Below are 23,778 nucleotides of genomic sequence, written 5' to 3'. Positions count from 1 at the left end.
TTGTGTGTTTGTGTCAGTGTTTGTTTCCCACGAACATCGCTTAACAACTGATGTTGGGTTGTTTATGTCCCCGTTACTTGACGGCTCGGCAAAAGAGGCCGATGACATAAATATCAGGCTTTAAAAGAAATAAATCCTGGGGTCGATTTGTTCGACGAAAACCCCTTAAGGTGGCGTTCCAGTATCGCCGCAGTCAAATAACTGAAATATATAAAAGAATCAAAGAATATAGTTTTCAGTTCCTTTATTGGTAGGATCAACGAAAGAAATACTCCATTCAGTACTCTAGGGACAAGGCCCGAAATTTTGGGGTCGGCCCCAGTACGCAACTGATACTTAATTTATCGACCCCGAAAGGATGAAAGGCAAAGTCGACCTCGGCAGAATTTGAACCCAGAACATAAAGACAGACGAAATACCGCTAAGCATTTCACCCGGCGTGCTAATGATTTTGCCAGCTCGCCACCTTAAGCACATTATGATATTAAGAAACTTAGGTAATGAATAAAGTTTTTTGAACATAAATTACGCATGAAATGAGATCGCAATTATAATATGTATTAGGAGTCCTATATCTTACTTGAAGCGTTTTGTATCTTGTACTTATTTTTCTTGTAATGCCCGACACAGCCGTATTGAAGCTTTTTTTCAATGAAAGTCATGTGTGATAAAGCAAAGCAAACACTTATAGCAAACACACAAATAGGATAATGGCATGTACAAAAGTAAATGTCAGAGCATACTTATGAGTGAACAGTGTGTGTGAAGTAAGAAGGGTCATTGAAAGTAATGTACTGTTAACAGCAATCAGGGAAATGAAGCAAAATATCAATGAAATGCTTGCAAGTCTGATTGCTAACCGCTACAGTTTGGCATAGATGTGAAGAATGTAGCAGAGGAATAACTACTGTAGGGTTGCTTTGTAGACGACATTTTTTTGTCTTTCCTTCGGGAGCATAGATGAATAAGTTGTCTGGATGGCCAACCCTGGAACAACCGCCGTAGAACTGTCCATGTGAAAAGCAGGATGTTCGAAGGTCCAATCCGACAATTTTCAGCGACTGACCTTGCGCTTTTTTAATTGTCATGGTGAAGCTGAATTTGAGAGGGAACTGAAGTCTCTGCATAGGGTAGGGGCTGTTTGTTGGTGTTAGCGGAATTTTCAGAATGAAAACGGTATCGTTTTTTGCCGTGTCCCGTGATAATTTGGGCTTCAGTGACATAGTCCATCATTTGTTTGACTACAAAGCGAGTTCTATTGCATAGTGTGGGTGCGTTTAGATTACGTAGGAGAATGACAGGGCAACCGACTTTTAAGTGAAGGTCATGGGGAGGGAGTCCTGGAGGATCTTGGGAGTTGAGAAATTCTGTTGGAAAGTGTGTAACCTGATCGAGGTCGGTAACAGTGTCAACTGATCTGTAACAACGTTCTTGAGAAGGTAGCTGGCTGAGTAAGTCATAGTTAAGAGTGTTGACAACTGCATTTGTAGGTGCAAGAACAGCCCTGTCGTGAAGCCAATCTGGTTTTATTCATTCCTTTGTAAGATTTGGGTAAACAGCAGAATATAAGTCATCGGGGCTGGAGACAGTGTAGCCAATGGAGGTAATGTCAATGTTTCCATTGTCGTCAAACGTAATTTGTCCATTGCCAATTTTAAGGAGCATTTCCGAAAACTGGGTTGACCAGTCTGAAGGAATGATCTCATCTTGATGGTGAGTTATTTCGATTAGACATGCGGCCAAAGGAGAGATTTTTTAAAGCAGGCATTGAGTTCACCAGAGAGTGTCCCTTTGGGTATAATAGGCAGAGTTTGCCGAAAATCTCCTGCAAGAAGTAGAGTCGCACCTCCAAGGATGTTGTTGTTTGATCTAACGTTTCTCATTGTGGTATCAAGTGCTTGTAGGGAACATTTATGGGACATAGTTACTTCATCCCAAACAATGAGTTTGCACTTTTTTTCAAAATTGTCGCTTCGTCCGAGAAATGCTCGTTGGGTTTTCTTGATGTGCTACATTGAAAGGCAATTTGAAGATAGTATGATGTTCGTCCGCTGTTGAGGTTATTCCTGAGGAGGCAACAGCTATAGCAAGGTCACGATTATGCCGCAGCTTCGCAAGAATAAGATTCAGGAGGAATGTTTTTCCAGTTCTACCAGGTGCATCTAAGAAGCTGATTCAGCCTCTGTGTGTGTAGATGTTTCCGAGGACGAAATTGTATACGTCAATTTGATCGGAATTCAGAAGGGGCTCGTTGTAGGTAATGTAATGTTTGAGTTTGTGGATGTTGTAGAATGTTTCTTTGAGAATGAGGCGATTGGGACAGGCGTCTTCATTTCTGTCTGAAGTGTTGAGAGAATAAGCGTCCAACCGTTGATTTCCAATTGCTATAACCGAGTCTTCCAAAAGAAGAAGCCCTCTATTGTAAGTGGCATGGGTAGTGGAAGTGTCAACGCTACCTGTGATTTGGCAAGTCTGCAGCAAAATATCATGGCACATTGAGTCTTTGTATTTATTCCAAAGTGAATGTGCGTCTGTCAGGTTGCAGGAAACCAGTATTATGCGAAAATGTGTCGGAGCTTGTGCGGAGAATGACACAGAGAGGCCTCTTCAAATGTATTATCATCTGTATCCGTTTGGAGCTGGCATCTTTGAAAGTGCTGCATAAGTGGTCGTCCACTGTGCGAAGGTTGTCGAAAGAGATGGTCCCTTAATGACATGAAGTAAGAGCTGCAGATGGAAGCATTCGGAGTTCAAGGGGTGAACTGTGTAAACGCGTCTGATTGTGTCGCCTTTGTACACGGTTGGATACAGCTGCGGAGGCCGGCTTTGTTTTCATCGTTGAATTCTACGTTGATGCGTGCATGAAATGTTTTGTACTTATGCAAAGCATCTGTTTTGTGGTGTACGACCCACCGATTGACAACCAAAAATTCCTGGTTATGACCTGTTTTGATGATTGCTGTGTAAGGGAGACAATCAATTTCTGACTGTTATTTCGCGAAGCACAGACCTTCTGACCCTAGAAAGTCCATAAGTGAAAAATCGAAATAGTGTAGAACTATCTGTGGAACATAAGTGATATATTTGCCAAGCGTGAATGAAATCGAAGAATATTGATTTTACGTGAGATCAAGTAATGGTCGGTCACACACACACACACACACACACACACACACACACACACAATATATATATATATATATATATATATATATATATATATATAAGAGACTCAGAGAGAGAGAAAGAGAGATAGGGGGAGTATGTTTGGTAGTTGATAAAAGTTTTAAAACACATGTTACGGAGAAAAGGAACAGATGCTATAATGTCATAATCTATAATAAAATTCAGTATTTGAATGTTTGAAAGCCAGCGTTGACTCTCACAGAATTTAATCTCAAAAGTTATATATTATACTGTTATATTTTAAATCATCAGTAAGATGGTAGAATATACCTCTTTTACATTTTAGCAATGCAGTCACGGTACCAGAAATTATTGCAGGATGGTAAAATGAATGAGGCGAGACGCTATGTTTTGGTTGACCCGAACGATACAAGCCAATACAAGTCGATCCAAATGTATACAGATAATGCCATTAACCCATGCTTGGAAAGCACGTACAACTTCATTGAAAAAATTGTCAAAACTTTGATTGACTACCACAAAACGATAATGCCTTTGAAAGTATACCATTTTGGAGGAGACGAAGTAGCTAAAGGGACTTGGGAAAATTCCACTGCTTGCAACGAGGTCGTGAACAACAGTTCCAACGTAAGGAAATACCAACGACTTTTTAAAGTTTAATTTTAAAGCATTAAATGAGAAATTTTATCTGAAATCAAACGGTCATCTAATATATTTTTTAATCTTTCAAATTTAATCTAAAGCTTAATTTGAAACTTAAAAATTTAATCTAAAGAGTTGAATGATAAATAACTTAAATAAATAACCCAGCAGTTAGATACGTCAAAAGTGATAGTGGGGGAAGTTGATCTAGAAATTGGAGCACCAACCTAAGTTGACGGCCGGTCACATACTGTCACTAGTACTGTGCCGTAACTACATACACACAACACTAGCACTTCATTGGTTACGACGATGAGGATTCCAGTTGATTAGATCAACGGAACAGTCTCCACGTGAAATTAATGCGCAAGTGGTTAAACACTCCACAGACACGCGTAGCCTTAACGTAGTTTTCAGGGAGATTTGCAGTGACACAGAATGAGACAAGGCTGGCCCTTTGAATTACAGGTACAACTCAATTTTTCCGGCTGAGTTTATTGGAACAATGGGAAATAAAGTGCCCTTGCTGAAGAGCAAAGCGCGTCGCCGGGAATCGAACTGACAACCTTACGATCTTGAACCGAATATCCTCACCACTAAGCCAAGCGCCTTCACGTGCCCGTAACTTACAGACCTAACATTCAACGTTCAGATCTAGCAAGTTATGAGTGACTTTCTCGGCTACTTCGCTGCTCCACCAAGGCGATAAATTGTCGCTCTTTCTCCAGAAAATAACCTGTGAATGTCTAAATGCCCATAACTGATGTTAACCCATTGCCTGCCATGAGCCCTATTTGGGGATCTGCTAAAAATAGTCTCACTGCTGGTTGTTCATTATATTTAAAGTGAATTGCTTATGGACGTTGCATTTTCAGAGGTGTGCTTAAAAATATTTAGTAGTTAAAATTTGTCATTATTAGCTCTGGTTAACTTTATGTCATAAATCACAATTTTTGAACTACAAAAATACTGACTGTTTTAAAGACATTTCTTCTTTTTTTTTTTTTTCATTTCCCATCTATATCATTCATTGATATTTCATACACATTCGCATTTGATGCTATAGTTTCAGAATGTTTGGGTAAATTGTTTATTATTGCAATTGAATAGAAAAGGATTTGGGACTTTTCAAAAAACTTATAATTTCTAAACTAAAAATCCATTCACAAAGCTTTGGTCGGCCCGTAGCTATAGTAGAAGACACTTGCCCAAGGTTCCACGCAGTGGGAATGAACTCATGACCATGTAGCTGGTAAGCAAGCTTCTTACCACACAGCTACTCCTGCGCTTATGTAGTTCTACACTGAATTTGAATTAAAGCCTTTGTTTCCAACCAACAAATAATGAGGGATTCAAATTTTAGCAAAAGGCCAACAGTTTCAAGGGAAGGGGTAAGTCGATTACATCACCCCCCCCCCCTCCCCAGTACGTGACTGGTATTTATTTTATCAACTCTGAAAGGCAAAGTCGACCTCGGCGGAATTTTCACCCAGAACGTAAAGACGGACGAAATACTGCTAAGAATTTTGTCCGGCGTACTATGGATTCTATCAGTTTGTCACTCTAAAAAAAATAAATAAGGATTTCACATTCTGGCACAAGGCCAGCAGTTTTGAGGGAGAGCTCAAGTCGATTACATCGATCCCAATGCTAGTTTTATCGATCCCGAGAGGTGCTAACGATTCTGCCAGCTCGCCGCCTTTAAACAATAAATAATGATAACATTAATCACTGAGCTATTGCCGTAACTTCATTACTAATCTTAATTTAGAAATAAAAGTTGTAAGTTCGATTCTAGTTTACGATGAGGTACAAGTCCAGAAAGAAGACACCAAAGATATCAGTGATGAAAACAGAAACAGAGCGTGTGTTTATTTCTGGTATAATGACCTTCCCAAGATATAACAAAAATTCTGATGGTGTTCGATTAATAATGTAGAATTAAATATCGGCAATATACACTTTAAAATGTAGGCTAATAGTGTAGAAAGAGATTATAAATATAGACTCTCGTGATGGGGTTAATAATGTGGGCATAGATATGCCAATTTATATGCTGAAGATTACGTTGATAATCTAACAACTTATAATCTTAACTAATAAATGTTTTTACTTTTCAAAAATATTTTCAGCTTCCTGGAAAAGAGGTTTTAAAAGAATACTTCGTTCGAAAACTCTCCAATATCACCGCAAAATATGATATTAATTTGGCTGCCTGGGAAGACGGTGTGATGAAATCAGGAACTGTACCATACAATATATCAGCATTGAAAAATAAGGAAATCTTTGCATACGCTTGGGACAATGTCTGGGAATGGGGCAACTCAAACCGAGCCTACAAATTAGCTAATGATGGCTTTAAGGTACGTAAACTGAACGTTTCGTTGTTATAAAACAATCTTGTTTTCCTCGGTGGTGGGGGCAGTTGCAGGACGTCCAGACCTTGGGTAGTTTTCAAGATTCTCCTTTCTCCTCCTAAGTTCAGCTACCCACTTTTTAACTGTCATCCCCCAATGTAGCAACAATGTCGATATGAATATCTGTGGGGATAAATCACTTTTCTGGAGGTATTTAATAACACCACGATGCCAAATTTTGTCCATTTTCAAGAGAAATCGCTACTACTTACATTTAAAGTTTTCTTTGAATAGTCACATACCAGTTTACCTGGAAAGAAACAATGCAGTTATTAATAAGAAGAGTTGAAATTAATGCATGTAAGATTTCACAGCCCTAGCATCATTCCTTCATAGTCAGCTTATGAACTTTTCTGCCCTCTCTCGTATATATACATACACATATACAGATATAGTTTGCTGTTCCGTGAAGGAAAGATCTCAAAAAAAAAAAAAACATATTCTATTCAGTGAGAGATAAATATCATTTAATGTACATGGTATAAAGACACGAGCAACTAATAGTTTCTTGCTGTGAAGACACGTGTCTATACACGTTTTTATAACACGCGTTGGAGACTCAAGTAAAATACAAAAGACAGGCACACCGATTTGCTAGTTACTGCATTAGTTTTCCCTAGGTAACATGGGCTGGTAGATGGCTATGATGTTTTATCTTTTCATTGTTTCAATCATTAGACTGAGGTCATGCTGGGGCACCGCCTTGAAGAAATTTTTTAGTCGAATGAATTGCTACAAGTACTTCTTTTTTTAAAGCCTGATACTTATTCTATCGGTCTCTTTTTCCGAACTGTCAAACTACAGGGACGTAAACACACCAACACTGGTTTCAAGTGGCGTGGGGAGACAGACACAGGCACAGGCACACACACACACACACACACGTGTGTGTGTGTGTGTGTGTGTGTGTGTGTGTGTGCGTGTGTGTGTGTGCGTGTGTGTGTGTGTGTGTGTGTGCGTGTGTGTGTGTGTGCGTGTGTGTGTGTGTGTGCGTGTGTGTGTGTGTGTGTGTAGACGGTCTTCTTTCAGTTTCCGTCTACCAAAGCATTGGTCGGTCCGGGTCCATAGTAGAAGACACTCGCCCAAGATACCACGCAGTGAAACTGAACCCGAAACCATGTAATTGGGAAGCAAGCTTCTTAACACAGAACCACGCTTACGCCTATACATTAAGTATGATACATAGATGACTATTTTAATTAAAAACTACCTCAGTTACATATACTGGATAAAAGATAATGTGTGTGTGTATGATTATAATGATTGACAGAAACTCTAAAGGTTTCTGCTTGTTCTTACGATACTTCCTAAATGGACATGGAATTATAATAGAAGACTAATACCAAATGTAACAGCCGTGTCTTTAATTTCGAATGTTCGAGTAATCTCATCATTTTATTGTTATTCTTTGTATAGTTACTCCTATTGGTTCAACGTTTTATCTTATTCTATTTACGTTTATAATATATTTTTATCTCAATTTTTTTTTTGTCTATCTCCATTCAGATTGTTATGTCACAAGCTACTCATCTCTATTTCGATCATCCTTACGAACCAGATCCAGAAGAACCAGGCTATTATTGGGCTACAAGGTTTACAGACACACGCAAAACATTTGGTTTTATGCCTGAAAACATTTATGGCAACGCCAAAGTAGCAAGATCTGGAGAGCCAATAACGAAAGAACAACTTTGTGGAAAAGAAGGCAAAACCTGTGTTCAGCTAAAGAAGTTTGAAAATTTAGCAGGTATCTCGCGTCATAAATTTTGACTTTTATTCTTTCAGGATCGATAAATTTTGACTTTTATTCTTTCAGGATCGATAAATAAAGTACTAGTCGAGGGTGTTGGGTTGGCGGAATTATTTGAGTTCTGGAAAGGAAACCTTGCTGTGCCCGTCCCAGGTTTAAGCGTTCTCAGTTCAAAATTCCGACGAGGTCAAGTTTACATATTATTTAGGTATCTAACGGAAACAACTAGAAATGTAAGATACAGAAATAAAAAAAAATATTTCTCAAAAGCGTGATAATGCTATAAAATAGCGTGATCAGGATAAATTATCCATTTATTGCAGAAAAATACGTTGCCGACCACCCATGAGTTTCGAAATCGCATTTCTGTGATTACGCGTCAATTGTTTTACCATTAAACTAAACTACCCAGGAACGAATTCTTCTCCCATTTTAGAACTTATAAATTTAGCTTCATAAGAGGCTAACATTAAAGTCAACTTTACGATGAAAGTAAAAAAAAAAGAACAGAACAAACTTTGTTTACTTTCATCGCAAAGTTGAATTTAACTAGAAATGTGTTCAATTTTTTGCTATTTAATAAACTCATCTTTTATATATAACTACTGTATATTTACAGTAGTTATATATATATATATATATATATATATATATATATATATATATATATATATATATTGTTGTACTTGGGGATGGTCATATTGCCAGTTTAGCCAATAAAAACACACACACTGTATATTTGGTGTTAATTTTTTTTTTTTTTTTTCAGCTTTATATTACATTAATCTTAATCTTAATCTTATTTCGGCCAGAGTTCTTTCGTCACACTTCTGTGACCTCATCAGTGGTCCTTTGTTTCCTTCTTTCTTATGTGTGTCTCACCTTGCTAACTATCAGCCATTTTGTATTTTGTATTCCTATTGTATGTGTCTACGCATGCGTGTCCTTCAATGTGTCTGTGTCTTTTGTAAGTGCATGTGTGTATGGGGAGTGTCTGTATCACCTATATTCTCTGTTAATACGTGTTCGTTTGTATTAGTTTTTATTTATTTATATGTTCATGTGTGTGTGTGTGTTTTTTTTTTTTTTTGTGTTTAATTAAATTTTGTTAACGTATGTAGTATTTAATTCCATTTGTCTATGTATTGTATTATACTTTGTTCCTATTATTGGTTTATGGGTAACATGTTGTCACATGCTGTGGTTTGTTAGTGGCGTATGTTAGTGTTCCATTCTAGTTTCCTATTCAGGCTAGGTTTCCCTTCTATTATGTGTGTAGCTTCAGTAATTTGTCTAAGTGCTGCATCACTGCTATGTGTAGATAAGACTTTAATTTCTATGTTGTTGATTGAGCCTCTATGTTCTTGCTCAGCGTGCTGGTACAGAACTGATGAGTTCTTCCCTTCCTTAAGTTCCCTCCAATGTGCGTTTGCCCGCTCCCCTATACTCCTTGCTGCTTCTCCTATATATGTCGTTGTCTTATTTCTGCATCGTCCCTCTGTACATCTTATACTATAGACCACATTTCTGGTTTTGCAGTTCGTTTGTGGGCTAAATCTACATACGATACAGTTCCTATCAGTGCAGGGGGTTCTACTGAAAGGGTATGTTCTACTGATAAGGGATTTGATAGGGTTGTATACATATATCTATTCTTTTTTATTCTTTTATTTCAGTCGTTTGACTGCGGCCATGCTGGAGCACGGCCTTTAGTCGAACAAATCGACCCCAGGACTCATTCTTTGTAAGCCTAGTACTTATTCTATCAGTCTCTATGGGCGAACTGTTAAGTTACGGGGACGTAAACACACCAGCATCGGATGTCAAGCGATGGTGGGGGAACAAATACAGACACACAAACACACACACACGCACGCACACACATGTGTATATATATATATATATATATATATATATATATATATATATAAGACGGCCGAAATGCCGTTAAGCATTTTGCTCGGCGTGCTAACGATTGTACAAGCTCGCCGCCTTAGTAGTAGTAGTAGTAGTAGTAGTAGTAGTAGTAGTAGTAGTAGTAGTAGTAGTAGTAGTAGTTGTGATGGAAGGAGGTGGAGGGGGATTCATAAGTCAAAGAGGAAACATCTGTGCGATCGCTTGACTTCCTAGAAAGACTAGTCAAGTCGCTCGCAAACAACACCCTACCATTTGACAAAAGGAAGGATACATCAAACAATGTAGTCTTCGATAGACTAGGTATCAAAAACACGAGCGTCACGAATTTGATCGTCGATCTACTCGATCAGAACAAACCTAGGGTTAAACAACAACCACAGATCCAAAAGGGTTAGGTGGCAGGGGGATGAGATTCTATGATAACCTTGTTAGTCAAAGACATTACAAACCAAAGAATTTCCTGACTTACTATTTCATATGCCCACGGGCATATGGTGTAGTGGTTAAGAGCGCAGGCTACTAACCCCAAGATACCGAGTTCAATTCCAGGCAATGACCTGAATAATAATAATAATAATAATAATAAGAGTCAAAATTAAAAGAAGAGTGCCATTGTTATCTAGTGAACGATACTTCGACATCTTGTGTATCTTCAACGGGTAGATTTATTTTTTGAACCCGTTGAAGACACACAAGATGTCGAAATATCGTTCACTAGATAACAATGGCACTCTATATCTTCAGGAGGAGTTACCTCAGTCCTTTCTATATTATTATTATTATTATTATTATTATTATTATTATTAATAATAATAATAATAATAATAATAATAATAATAATAATAATAATAATAATAATAATGATAATAATAACAACATCGAAAAATACCTTAGGAATGAGAACCCATGTTCGAAATTTCCCCAAGACACCTGATGAAGGCTGGAGGGTATATCAGCCGAAACGTTGTGTTAACAACAAACAAGATGAGGACAAATATCCGTCAAATGTAAATAATGTAAATAATGTACTTATTATTTCTTTTCATCATTCCTTCCTTCTTTCTTTCTTTCTTTAATTTTAGGTATTCAAGGTCATTTATGGAGCGAAACTGTGAGAAACCCTGAGCGGTTCGAGTTTATGGTTTATCCCCGTTTACTTGCTTTATCAGAAAGAGCTTGGCACCGAGCAGCTTGGGAACTGGAAAAAGACAAAAAGAAACGAGAAGAAAACAGAAAGAAAGATTGGGAACGCTTTGCAAATACTGTTGGATACCGAGAAATGAAACGTCTTGATCGGTTAGGAATTAAATACCGAGTGCCGCCACCTGGTGCCGTGTAAGACAATTTCAAATTCATCATCATCATTATCATCATCGTCGTCGTTGTTGTCATTTAACGCCCGTTTTCCATGAGGTGGATGGTTCGATAGGAGCAGGCAAACGGGAGAGCTGCACGAGGCTCCATTTGTATGTTCTGGTATGTTCTCTATGGCTGGATGTCCCTCCTAATGCCAGTACTGGGTACTTTTTACGTGACACCGGCACGGGTGCTCTTTACATGGCACCTGCATGGATGCTTTTTCACATAGCACCAGTGCTTTTCCGTGGCACCGATGCTTTTCACGCGGCACCAGTGCTTTTCACGTGGCACCGGTGCTTTTCACGTGGCACCGATGCTTTTCACGTGGCACCGATGCTTTTCACGTGGCACGGGCGCTTTTCCATGACACAAGTGCTTTCACGTGGCACGAGTGTTTTTTACGTGGCACCAAATTATTTCTCATTGAATATGTTGTTGCTTTTTGAGGCAGGTGTGGCTGTGTGGTAAGAAGCTTGCTTCCAAACCACATGGTTCCGGGTTCAGTTCCACTGCATGGCACTTTGGGCAAATGTCTTCTACTATAGCCTCGGGCCGACCAAAGCCTTGTGAGTGGATTTGGTAGACAGAAACTGGAAGAAAACCGTCGTTTGTGTGTGTGTGTGTGTGTGTGTGTGTGTGTGTGTGTGTGTGTCTGTGTGTCTGTGTTTGTCCCCCCACCATCGCTTGACAACCGATGTTCGTGTGTTTACGTCCCCGTACCTTGGCGGTTCGACAGAAGGGACCGGTAGAATAAGTACTAGGTTTACAAAGAATAAGTCCTGGGCTTGATTTGTTCGATAGAAGGCGGTGCTCCAGCATGGCCGCAGTGGGACTGAACCTGGAACCGTGTAGTTGAAACGGAAACTTCTTACCGCACTGCCACACCTCAGTAAGAATGTCTCTATAAATGAAGTTTATTTACTTTTCAGATACAACGATGACCAACTAAAAGTCAACACAGCTTTCCCTGGTTTAATTGTACAGTACAGCGTGAACGGTGGCAAAACCTGGTGCGATGTGGATGACGCTGCCAAATCTATAACAGACGGATTGGTTCTCCTGCGTACCAGGTGAGTCATTCTTTTTTTCTTTTTTCTGAGACTCAAATATACAAAGGTTTGTTTGAACCAACCAATTGACCTTTCTAGACACTTTAAATATCTTCCTAATGTCATTGCATGGATGAGTGTGAAAATCTTCTCTCTAAGAATTGGCAGAGTCCACTGTCTTCGTCGGCCGTCTGAGATCGATGAGATCATCACTGATTATAAATAACATTGATTTCTTTGTGATGATGTGAAACGCCTGGCGAGGTTTCTATTTTATAGATAGGGAGTTATCTCCCTTGTCGTACATTGTTAACAGCGCATGACAGGGACTGGGGGAAGATATAAACGGTAGTCTCCTGGAATTCGGAAGAGGAGTCACTACCATTAAGTTCCCCGTACAAGGTGAGAACTTGGACATCGATACGTTCAATGTTCATTGGATATCTTGTCTTCTATGGATACTTCCTGGATCGCAGTCTAGTTGGTTATTACTCGTTGGCGTGAATCCGCTCCTACCAACTATGAAAAATAACTGTCAGAGAAATAAACATGGCTGGTGGAGATTTAACAGCGCCTACATTCTGTAACAGAAGTACTAGATGTAGTAGTTTAGTGTGAAAGAGCAGGGTTGTCACATGGTTATCAGTTATCACGTAGGTCATCGAATGAATTTGAGGTGCTGGAGGTTGAGATGAGTTCCGTTTGTGTATAAATGATGCACAAAACTCCTGGACAATTAACAGAAACTTTATTTATCGCACAAAACATTTTCCATGCTGCTCTTGAATTAATAATACAAACAACAAAGCATACACACTGGAAAAGACAATACTGTAGTTACAAGAAAATAGTTATATAGGGCTAAATAGGCCCTGCGAATATGCTGTTAAGACTGTAAATGAATCATGCTAAATTTCTGACAGCAATACGGTAGCGGCCGTCTGCTCAGTTGAATAAGAAGTTGTTAAAACAACTGGAAAATACTGAAAAATGAGAATGTGGTTTTCAGAGCGACGATTCCCAACACTTTTAAATTTAGAAACCAAAACTCGTGTATCTACAGGGTATCCACAAGGTCTGTGTACATGGAGTAAATAAAATCATAACGTAAACAATAATAATTTCTTAAAGTATGTGTTAATCCCCACGTACCCAAACTTAGTGAACACCCTGTATAAGCCTCGTTAGAAGACGTTCTATAAGATTCTAGAAGGTTCCGTCACGTGATGGCTCGATGTTGACTGGTCAATTAATCGGCCGATCATGTGAGATGGCTGTAACTAGGCCGTGACTTTTACTTGGAAATTTGTTGATTGGGTTTCGAATTTGCTGCAGGGTGGATACAATAGGGGTGATGGAAAGAGGAGAGATGTCTGAGTTGAGGAGGTTTGAATAAAAGTAGCGTAAAACCAACTAGCTCTGAAGAGTAGGGGTAGAATAGCAAAGAGAGGAGCCAGTACATGTGCATGCTGAATGTTGCTGTATACTAGTTTCACATTTTAGCACAAAGCCAGCAATTTCGGTGGAAGGGGTTGAAAATATTGGAATATATTGGCCAGTGACTTCATGCTACCTCATTTGAGAAGACGTTTTTCTTCTTTCTTCCCTTTCTTTTATGTCCTTCGATATCGTTATGTGTAACGCTGGGACCGTCCCAAAAGTGGAAGCAGTACTACGTTCGTGTGCGTGTGGGGGTGTTTGTGTGTGTCTGAGTGTTTTTTCAGTGTGTGTATTTTTGTATGTATATAGATAGATAGAAAGATAGCTACATACATACATACATACATACATACATACATACATACATACAAGAGTAGCTGTGTGGTAAGTAGCTTGCTTACCAACCACATGGTTCCGGGTTCAGTCCCACTGCGTGGCACTTTGGGCAAGTGTCTTCTACTATAGCCCCTGGCTGACCAAAGCCTTGTGAGTGGATTTGGTAGACGGAAAGTGAAAGAAGCTCGTCGTATATATATATATATATATATATATATATATATATATATATATATATATATATATATATATATATATATATATAAGTGTGTTTGTGTGTCTGTGTTTGTCCCCTCATCATCGCTCGACAACCGATGGTGGTGTGTTTACGTCCCCGTAACATAGCGGTTCGGCAAAACAGACCGATAGAATAAGTACTAAGCTTACACAGAATAAGTCCTGGGTTCGATTTGCTCGACTAAATGCGGTGCTCTAGCATGGCCGCAGTCAAATGACTGAAACAAGTAAAAGAGTATACATACATACATACAAAAATACCTTGTTTTTGATATTGAAATTCCATTGAAGGAGCCTTGCATCTAGGTTAGAAACCGACTCTTTCTGTATTGGCAAGACATTTTGAAATAAAACTAAATAATGACATACATACATACATACATACATGTATCAATGAATGAATGAAAAAACTGCCACTCCGTCGGTTTCGACGATGCGGGTTCCACTTGATCCTTATCAACAAAACAGCGTGCAAATGGCTGAGCACTCCACAGAATCTCTGGGAGATTCAGCGTGACACTGGATATGCCAAGGCTGGCCCCTCGAATTACGGGTTCCATTCCCAGAACACATTTCATTTCACGTTGCTCCAGTCCGTTTGGCTGTAAATCAGTAACCCTGAGACAGAATAGTCTTTCAAGCAGAAGGAATGTCGGCCTGATCGCCTAACCAGCGGAATGGTCATTCGAAGGCTAAAACAGTGCGAAGTGCATCGTTACCAGTGATGCATAACAACATCCTATAGCGTGGTCAATACCGTGATATATATATATATATATATATATATATATATATATATATCAGACATAAATTAAAAACAGAGCACAGAGGATATCGCGGTACACGTGTTTCAAGCTTTATAAACAATCTGTTATTACATAGGTATATTATTGATAGATATGTTATTGATATAATAGGTATATCATTGATATAGGTATATTATTGATATAAAAAATGGTGTAAAGCTCACCATCTTTTATATCAATAATATACCTATGCTGATGTAATAACAGATTGTTTATAAAGCTTGAAACACGTGTACCGCGATATTCTTTGTGTTTTGGTTTTAATTTATGCTTGATATATTCTCTCACCTCTGCCACTATCTGGCATATACAGTGCTTACACTTATCAAGTATTCCTTCTAAATCTACAGTACTTATATATATATATATATATATATATAATCATAAATATATAGGGATTGACAGTAACCTGCTTCTCCAACATACTGAGAATTCAGAAATAGCAGTCAAAGAACTACTGATTTCAAAACTACAAATTAATATATATATATATATATATATATATATATATATATATATATATATATATATCCTTGAGTGAGGTCCCAATGGTCTGATAGTCGAAAGGCTCTGTTTCTTTTGTTTTATTTTTGTTGTAATTGTAAAATTATTTTCCTTTTGTTGTATAGCCGAAAGACTTTTGTCCATTGTATATGTATAATTCTATTTCATATGTTACGTTTGTCTGATAGTCGAAAGACCCTTTCTGTTGTTTACTTATTTGTTTTCGGATATGTACGTTCGTTTGTCTTAAGTGCCTGGCCCAGCTGATTTCGAGTAGTATCGGAGATAAGTGGGCGAAACTGCGTGGACATTCCCGACTCTGACTGAAGAGGCAATTGGTTGCGAATGATGTGTGTATCTTGTTTTCGTCCTGTTTGCCGTAGACATGTTTTCGTCCTTTTTTCCACATGTATTTTGACGATTTCCGTTTGTTGTGTTTTTTCTGATCTACCTTCGATTTGTGTGTGTGTGTGTATGTGAGTGTGTGTAATATACTGATCAGTGATAGAATATTCAACAAAAACAGTAGTCCATCTGGTGAGAGATAATATTATCATTTAAAGGTCACAGTACATGTATTAAAGCGCCTTTGAAGAATGTTTACATTCTCTCAACATATGAAACTATTAGTAGCGCTTTGATACATGTATTGTGACATTTAAATAATAATAGGGGTGTGTGTATGCGTGTGTTTGTGTGTGTGTGTGTGTGTGTGTTCTTTTATTTTTTTACTTGTTTCAGTCATTTGACTGTGGCCATACTGGAGCACCGCCTTAAAGGGTTTCTTAGTCGAAGAAATTGTCCCCAGGACTGATTCTTTGAAAGTCCAATACTTATTCTATCGGTCTCTTTTTGCCGAACCGCTAAGTTGTGGGAACGTAAACACACCAACATCGGTTGTCAAGCGATAGTGAGGGGACAAACACAGACACAGACACAAAGGCACGCGCGCGCGCGCGCGCACATACAGGATGGATGGGTAAACTGTCACCTTTTTATATCTTTGGTTTCGCGCATGCGCAGTTTGTTTTCGATTTTCTCGACTACACAATATAGTAGGATCAGTTGGGCATCGTCTGTGAGAAAAACACCTATGACGCAATTCACTCTGCCAGAAATTTGAAAATGATATGCTGTACTGCTTGGCATTCGCGCTAGAACCTCTAATACGAACATTTCAGAGTGTTTGGGTGTCAATCTGAGGACAGTGCAGAGGATTCGGAAAGAATCGGATAAGTCTAATGGCAGCTCGGAAAACATACTCTGATCATTCTGATAAGAAAAGAACTCCTGAATTTGTTGGTGAGATCCTGGCCATGATTGACAACGATCCCTCCAAATCAATCAGGTCCAAGGCCAGTGACTTAGGTGTGTCTAAGTTTCTTATCAGGCAAGCAGTGCATGAAAACATTCGGTATTCCTCATACAGGATATTTGTCACAAGCCATCAAGGACAAGAGGAAAGACTGCGCTACGAAGCTTTTGAACAAACTCAAGAATCTCCTCCAACCGAACATGCTTCGATTTTTCTCAGACGAGAAAAAGTTTTGCCAGGATCAGATGGTGAACACACAGAACAACCGTTGGCTTGCCGTGTCACCAAAACATCTACCTATAGTGATAAAAATCAAACATCCAGTCAACATCATAGTGATTGTAGTGATCACTAGTGATGGCGACGTTATGCCTCCATTCATCTTCCCACACGGCCTCAGACTCAACACGGAGGCCTACACCAAGTGCCTGGAGGAAATAGTGCTGCTCTGGGTCAAGAGAGTGACTGCTGGAAGACCCTATCTGTCAACAAGACTCTGCACCCTGCCACACAAGCAGAAGAACCCAGTTATGGCTGTCAGACAATTTCTGCGACCACATTACCCCTAACATCTGACCACCTAACTCCCCACACTGCAACCCCCTTGATTATTATGTGTAGGGAGCAGTTGAACGAGAGACCAACAAAACTCATTGTAACACAAAAGATGAACTGAAGGCAAGGATTATGGCAGCATTCACCAACTTAAACAAGGAGACCGTCCAGAAAAGTTGCAGGAGATTCCGAAGTCATCTGGAGGCCATGGTTGAAGCCAATGGCGATTTTATTAAACAAATTTACTCTTTAGTATTTCAAGATATTTTTATGTAATTTTGGTTAATATATCTGTTAAAATGAGATGTCAGTGTTATTTTTCTTTTTGCGTAATTTAGATGACAGTTTATTCACCGCACCCTGTATATACGACGGTCTTCTTTTAGTTTCCGTCTACCAAATCCACTCACAAGGTTTTGGTCAGCCAGAGGCTATAGATGTAGACACTGAACTCAAGTCAGACATAGAATAATTTTATATAATAATGAGGAGCAAATGTGTACGTTTTTAAATATAAATCCTCGCTTATTTTATTACTTTTCTTTCAGGTCAGCCACTGGAGGAAGATACAGCAGAGTTGTGAAATTACCAGTCTCAAGCAAAAGTTTAGGCGTTTCAGCAGTAATCGTAAAGAACGGATATACTCAACTGTTTTCATTGGTATCCAGTATTCTGTCTTTAATCATCTGTGCTGTTCTTCTGGAGCGGACATAGACTTGCAATCAGTGCAGAAGAAAATATTTTTATGTTTTTGGTTTGTTGTAAATTTTGCTATTGATTGTATTCTATTTTATTTTATTATATCTTTGTTTCAATCTTCTAACTATACATATTTCCATTGAGTACTAATCACGCATCAAATAATACTCCGAAATTTCAGCCCATAACAGCTTACGAAAGGAAAGCAATTCGAAATTTGTTTCAATTTCTTTCTGCTTTCTGTTTTTCAAGATTTCAATCTATTTTGCTAGTTTTCTCTCTCAATATTGCGGTTTAAAATTCAAAATGATAAAACTGAACTGTTTTTGGAGTTCTGTTGTGTGATAAATGACCTGATAGCTATATGTGTGTTTGTGTATGTGTGTGTGTGTGTGTGTGTGTGTGTGTGTGTGTGTGTGTGTGTGTGTGTGGATGCGCAATGGTTCAGTGGCTAGAGCAGAGGACTCGCGGTCATGGAACCGCGGTTTCGATTCCCAGACCGGGGGTTGTGAGTGTTTATTGAGCGAAAACACCTAAAACCTCCACGAGGCTCCGGCAGGCGATGGTGGCGAACCCTGCTGTACTCTTTCACTACATCTTTCTCTCCTTCTTTCTTCCTGTTTCTGTAGTACCTGTATTTCAAAGGGCCAGCCTTGTCACACTCTGTGTCATGCTGAATCTCTCCGAGAACTACGTTAAGGGCACACGTGTCTGTGGAGTGCTCAGCCATGAGGAGTCTGTTCCGTTGATCGGATCAACTGGAACCCTCGTCGTAACCGACGGGGTGCCACTGATATATATATATATATATATATATATATATATATATATATATAAATAACCCGTAAATATTTCCCTAGACAACTGCTAGTTCACTCATTGCCTATCGTCTTCAAGCTCCATGCTGCAAGATGGTATGATTTTAATATATTGACCCTTCTGGCTTCTTCTCGAGGCCCTGTTCTTTCCTCTTCCCTCTTCCCTTCGTAAATTGTATTTTATTTTACGCATTTGTATTTAGTCTGATAAATCTCAATGTACTAGATCGAATGTGCTGTCAAGATGACGAATATTATTTTCGAAATTTCTTTCGTAAGCACTGACTAACATTGGAAGCGGAAACAGCCGTAAGAAATGTGTATGTCATGTTTTTGTATTAAAAAATTATCAACTCATGTGGTTCAATTTGTTTTTTGATCAAAAGTTTTCTCCATTTTTCGATTATATATATATATATATAGTACGTGTGCTTGAAAAGGTTAATCGAAAGCGCTCACATACTTAGAAATAAAAACTTTTTCTTTTATTGAAAGAAACAATATCAGTTGAGGGTGTGAAAAATAGCATCGATATACGTAAGTCTTCGCCTGGTCTTATAAATTCCATTCACATCGAGGATGATTTATTGAAATAATAATACGTTTCTGTGCTTGTTTGGCAAAATCTCACAACGTTGGCCCTTACATTTGGCTAGCACTAAGAATAAACTACATAAAATACAGAATAGACAACACATCAGAAAGTAATAAGTGCAGAATCTGTGGACAAAACGGTGAAACCGTATGGTACATTACCAGTCAATATACACCACTAGCCCAGAAGGAATATAAGAGACGCCACGACAATATAGTCAAGCTTCTCCATTGCACACTTTGCAACAAGTATGGACTTGACAGAGCAAAAAATTGGTACGACCACAAACCTGAACGCATCGTCGAAAATGGAAATGCATTTACTGAAAATAAAACTCCGCAGCTTCAAATTCCTCCTGAATGTTTGGCATAACAGATTGTCACAGCAAGTTCGAGTGAATAGAAGCAGTCACATTACCGTAACAAAAGAATGGTCAAATTAACCCGTTTGATGATAATCCTCACCATATTGTAACACCAGGTAAATTAACATGGTGATCTTCTGTAATATGTGGCTTCTCAGATCGCCAGTAGATGCAATTGTGGCAGTGAATTGAGTCCTTTAATTTTAATGTGGTCTCGCCATTCCAAGTAAACTTTTTGGAAAGTATGTATTTTCTACACGTCTTGCAAATCTCCACTCTTCGGTCCGAATCATCTTCGTCTCAGGGCATAGACTATTCTTGGAATTATTTTGTTATGGTTATTTCTACAGAAATCATAACCAACACTGATTCTTTTGTTATAACGTTTCATATCGAGGCATCAGATGTAAACAACCAATAAGATCGGAGACAAAAATGGATAATGAGTGACTCAGCAATTCGAAAGTGGAGATGCATCGTGACGCAGGGTTAGACATGCTCTCGAAGGAAATCTCTGTGTTAGACCGAAAAGAGAAAGGGGAGCTTAAAAGCGAACACAAATACAGGGCGCTGAAAAGGAAGTATGATGTTGAAAGAAAGGGTATGAAAGTAGTAGTGGAGGAACTGAAACAGCGCCTAGTTGTAAAGAAAGCAAAGATGGTAAGATACGACAAAAGAATGAAGGGTTACCACAAGAATAGATTATTCAGAGTAGATCTGAAGAGATTCTATAAAGAAATAAATGGAGAGTGTACAGATGAAAAGTTGAAACCAGATAACATCGAAGGTCAAAGGTTTTGGAGTGACATCTGGAGCAAAGACAAGGAGCACAAGAAAGATGCTGCCGTCGAGGGAGGTTATGAAGCAGATAGAAGAGACGAACTATAAGTACTTGGGGATTTTGGAGATGGATAAATTGATGGAGAAAGAAATGACAGAAAAATTTAAGGTGGAGTACTTGTGCAGACTGAGACTGATTCTTAAGTCGAAATTAAATGGACGGAATAAGATCGAAGTTATCAACACCTGGGCGGTTTCACTCCTTAGATCTGGAGCAGGGGTATTCGCATGGACAGCAGACGAACTAAACAGCTTAGACAGAAAGACAAAGAAGTTGCTAACTAGATATGGGACACTCCACTCAAAAAGTGACAGACAGACTGTATGTACCAAGAAAGAGTGGGAAGAGGACTTATTGGATGCGAACACAGCATTAGAGCAGAAGAAAACAGCATAGCATGGTATATAAAAAATTCCACAGAACCACTATTATTAGAAGTAAGAAGGTCAAGCTTGTGTAGGATGAAAGACTGCAAAGATAAAGTACTGTACAAGAAATTGAAAACGAATGAAACTGAAAATAGGTGAGTAAAGTAAAGAATGCATGGTCAATTTCATAGGGATGTTGAAAATAAGACAAACAGAGAAAAAAGGTGGCTATGGATGACTAAAAGTGATTTAAAACCGGAAACGGGGGCTCTAATCTGTGCTTCCCAAGAGCTAGCACTAAGAATAAACTACATAAAATACAGAATAGACAACACAGCAGAAAGTGATAAGTGCAGAACCTGTGGACAAAACGGTGAAACCGTATGGCATATTACCAGCCAATGTACACCACTAGCCCAGAAGGAATATAAGAGACGCCACGACAATATAGCCAGGCTTGTCCATTAGACACTTTGCAACAAGTATGGACTTGACAGAGCAAAAAATTGGTACGACCACAAACCTGAAGGCATCGTCGAAAATGGAAATGCAAAGATTCTATGCGATTTTATGATTCAGTGCGACCATGAGATAGAGAATAGGAAGCTAGACGTAGTCTTAATTGAGAAAGAAAACAAACTATGCTGGTTCATAGATACAGCATGCCCAGCTGACAACAAAGTATGCGATAAGGAAGAAAAAAAAGTCGAGAGATATGACAGGTTAGCAGTTGTGGTCGACGGAAAAGGTAGCAGTAGTACCAATAATTGTTGGAACCCTTAGAAGAGTCAGTAAAAATCTTGAGAAATACATGGAACAAATTGGGGCTACAATAACTGTGGCGCACTTACAGAAAACAGCACTGCTTGGAACTGCTCGAATACTCCGAATGGTACTCGAAAAATAAGAAGTGTTACCTTGGTTCACTGGTAGCGAACAGCTGACACTGTAATACATCTCTAGCGTTAGAAGCTGTGCAAAAGCAATAATAATAATAATAACCCCAATAATGAAGTAAATGTAATTATGATCATATTGACTGTGTATCTAACGTAAATGATTTTATTGATTTAAAATATTACAAATTCATTTCTTTTTTCACCGTTCTTTGTATATTTGTTTATTAAAATAAAGTTACTGAGAGTCTAACGCCACGTTGATGTTATTTCTGATCGAGTTACTAATTAATGCACACATGCCATGTAATTAACATGTGTACATGAGTGTGAAGGTGCGTGGCTGAGTGGTTAAAGTGTTGCACTCTTGATTGCAAGATTGTTGTTTCAATTTCTGGAACACCACCTTTAGTCGAACAAATCAACCCCTGGACTTATTCTTCATTATTTTCAAATAAATTACATCGTCTATCGTGGCCATTTTTTTAGACAGTAAGGCGTAGTGTGAAGGAAATTTGGTTGCTATTTCTTGCAGGTTGAGTAACCATATAAATCGACTACCTTCATACGACCTCTTCAGCTGCTAAAAACGGCAGCCAAATTTCTCTAATCACTCTTTACCATCTTGAATTAGAAAGAAAGACCGTGTATATATTGATTTCAAATTTTGGTACAAGGCCAGCAATTTGAGGGGAGAGGTGTGAGTCGAAATCATCAATCCCAAAAGTTTTTGGCATTTCGCTCGGCGTGCACACGGTTCTGCCAGTACGCCGCCCTAAACCGTGTATAATTATGAGCAATATAGAAAAACAAAAACAAAAAAAAAAACGATGATGAAAATGTGAACTTTTTGTTTTCAAAAAAAAAGGGAAAATTGTCCAAAATCATGTGTAAATGTAACCACTCGACTTCGGGGGTCGAGTGGGCATTGCGCCTCATTTTATCATTATTCATAATTTCATTCGTTTCTTTTATTTTTTCTTCTTTGCTCGATTGCTTTTTTGTATTTTTATTTCCCCGATTTTATGCTTTGTATTGTCTTTTGTGCTGTATAAACCTCTATATTTAACCCCTTGTGGGTAATAAGAAAAAAACGAGGATGTTGGTGTTGCCCCTTTCTGGTAAATACTCTCATTTTCCAATGCAGATTCCTCTGACCAAGACTTTTGTCAATTTTTTTCTTCTTTTTTCTAATTCACTATTAACTAAGAATCATGAACTGTATTTATCGATAATTAGGGAAATATCTTCTCTCAGCTACAATACATAGGCGCAGGCGTGGCTCTGTGGTAAGAAGCTTGCTTCCCGCGCATGCGTCGGTCTATTCGTTGCGTTGATTTTTTACGAGACGGACGGAATCTTTTGAGCTGCTTGGCAGCGGTTTGTCGGTGAATGTTGTACCGGTGGAAAGGAATGTATTCGGACCTTAGCGAGTATGAGCTGTCCTCAGCGGAGGAGGAGCTCGTTAAGGCGGTAAATAGAATGGACGAGCATTTGGAAAGAGTAGAGAGTTTTGCTGAGGCTGCAGAGGTGAAGAAAAGGGAGATAGACCTAGCCGGGCTGAAGGAGCTAAGTAAGATGACACAGAAGGTGGGCGGTGACGTAAAGTTATTATCCTCGAAAAGGGTCATGGAAAATGTGGAAAAGAAGACCATTACCTACAAGGTGTACTTAGTGGAGAGTAGGAAGGTGGAGCGGATGGTGATGGAAAAAGTAGAAAAAG

General features: G+C 38.8%; 1 protein-coding gene across 3 annotated transcripts in view; it reads left to right on the top strand.

Moving 5' to 3' along the window:
• LOC106875884 (uncharacterized) overlaps positions 1 to 19,014 on the top strand; it is a 71,811-nt gene extending 52,797 nt beyond the window's left edge. The window contains exons 6-11 of one of the 3 annotated variants that reach the window (XM_089349625.1): positions 3,473 to 3,774; positions 5,922 to 6,152; positions 7,713 to 7,953; positions 10,956 to 11,208; positions 12,162 to 12,302; positions 18,023 to 19,014. In XM_089349625.1, the coding sequence (XP_089205751.1) occupies positions 3,473 to 3,774; positions 5,922 to 6,152; positions 7,713 to 7,953; positions 10,956 to 11,208; positions 12,162 to 12,302; positions 18,023 to 18,188 (1,334 nt within the window). In that variant the 3' untranslated portion in view covers positions 18,189 to 19,014. Of the gene's footprint in view, positions 1 to 3,472; positions 3,775 to 5,921; positions 6,153 to 7,712; positions 7,954 to 10,955; positions 11,209 to 12,161; positions 12,307 to 18,022 lie in introns of those variants that run through there. The other 2 variants (XM_089349626.1, XM_089349627.1) reach the window with 2 other exon arrangements.
• Positions 19,015 to 23,778: the final 4,764 nt, after the last annotated feature.

This window comes from Octopus bimaculoides, chromosome 3, assembly GCF_046866305.1.
Source record: "Octopus bimaculoides isolate indiv1 chromosome 3, ASM4686630v1, whole genome shotgun sequence".
NCBI lineage: Eukaryota > Metazoa > Mollusca > Cephalopoda > Octopoda > Octopodidae > Octopus > Octopus bimaculoides.
This window is presented reverse-complemented; position numbering and strand designations above follow the sequence as displayed.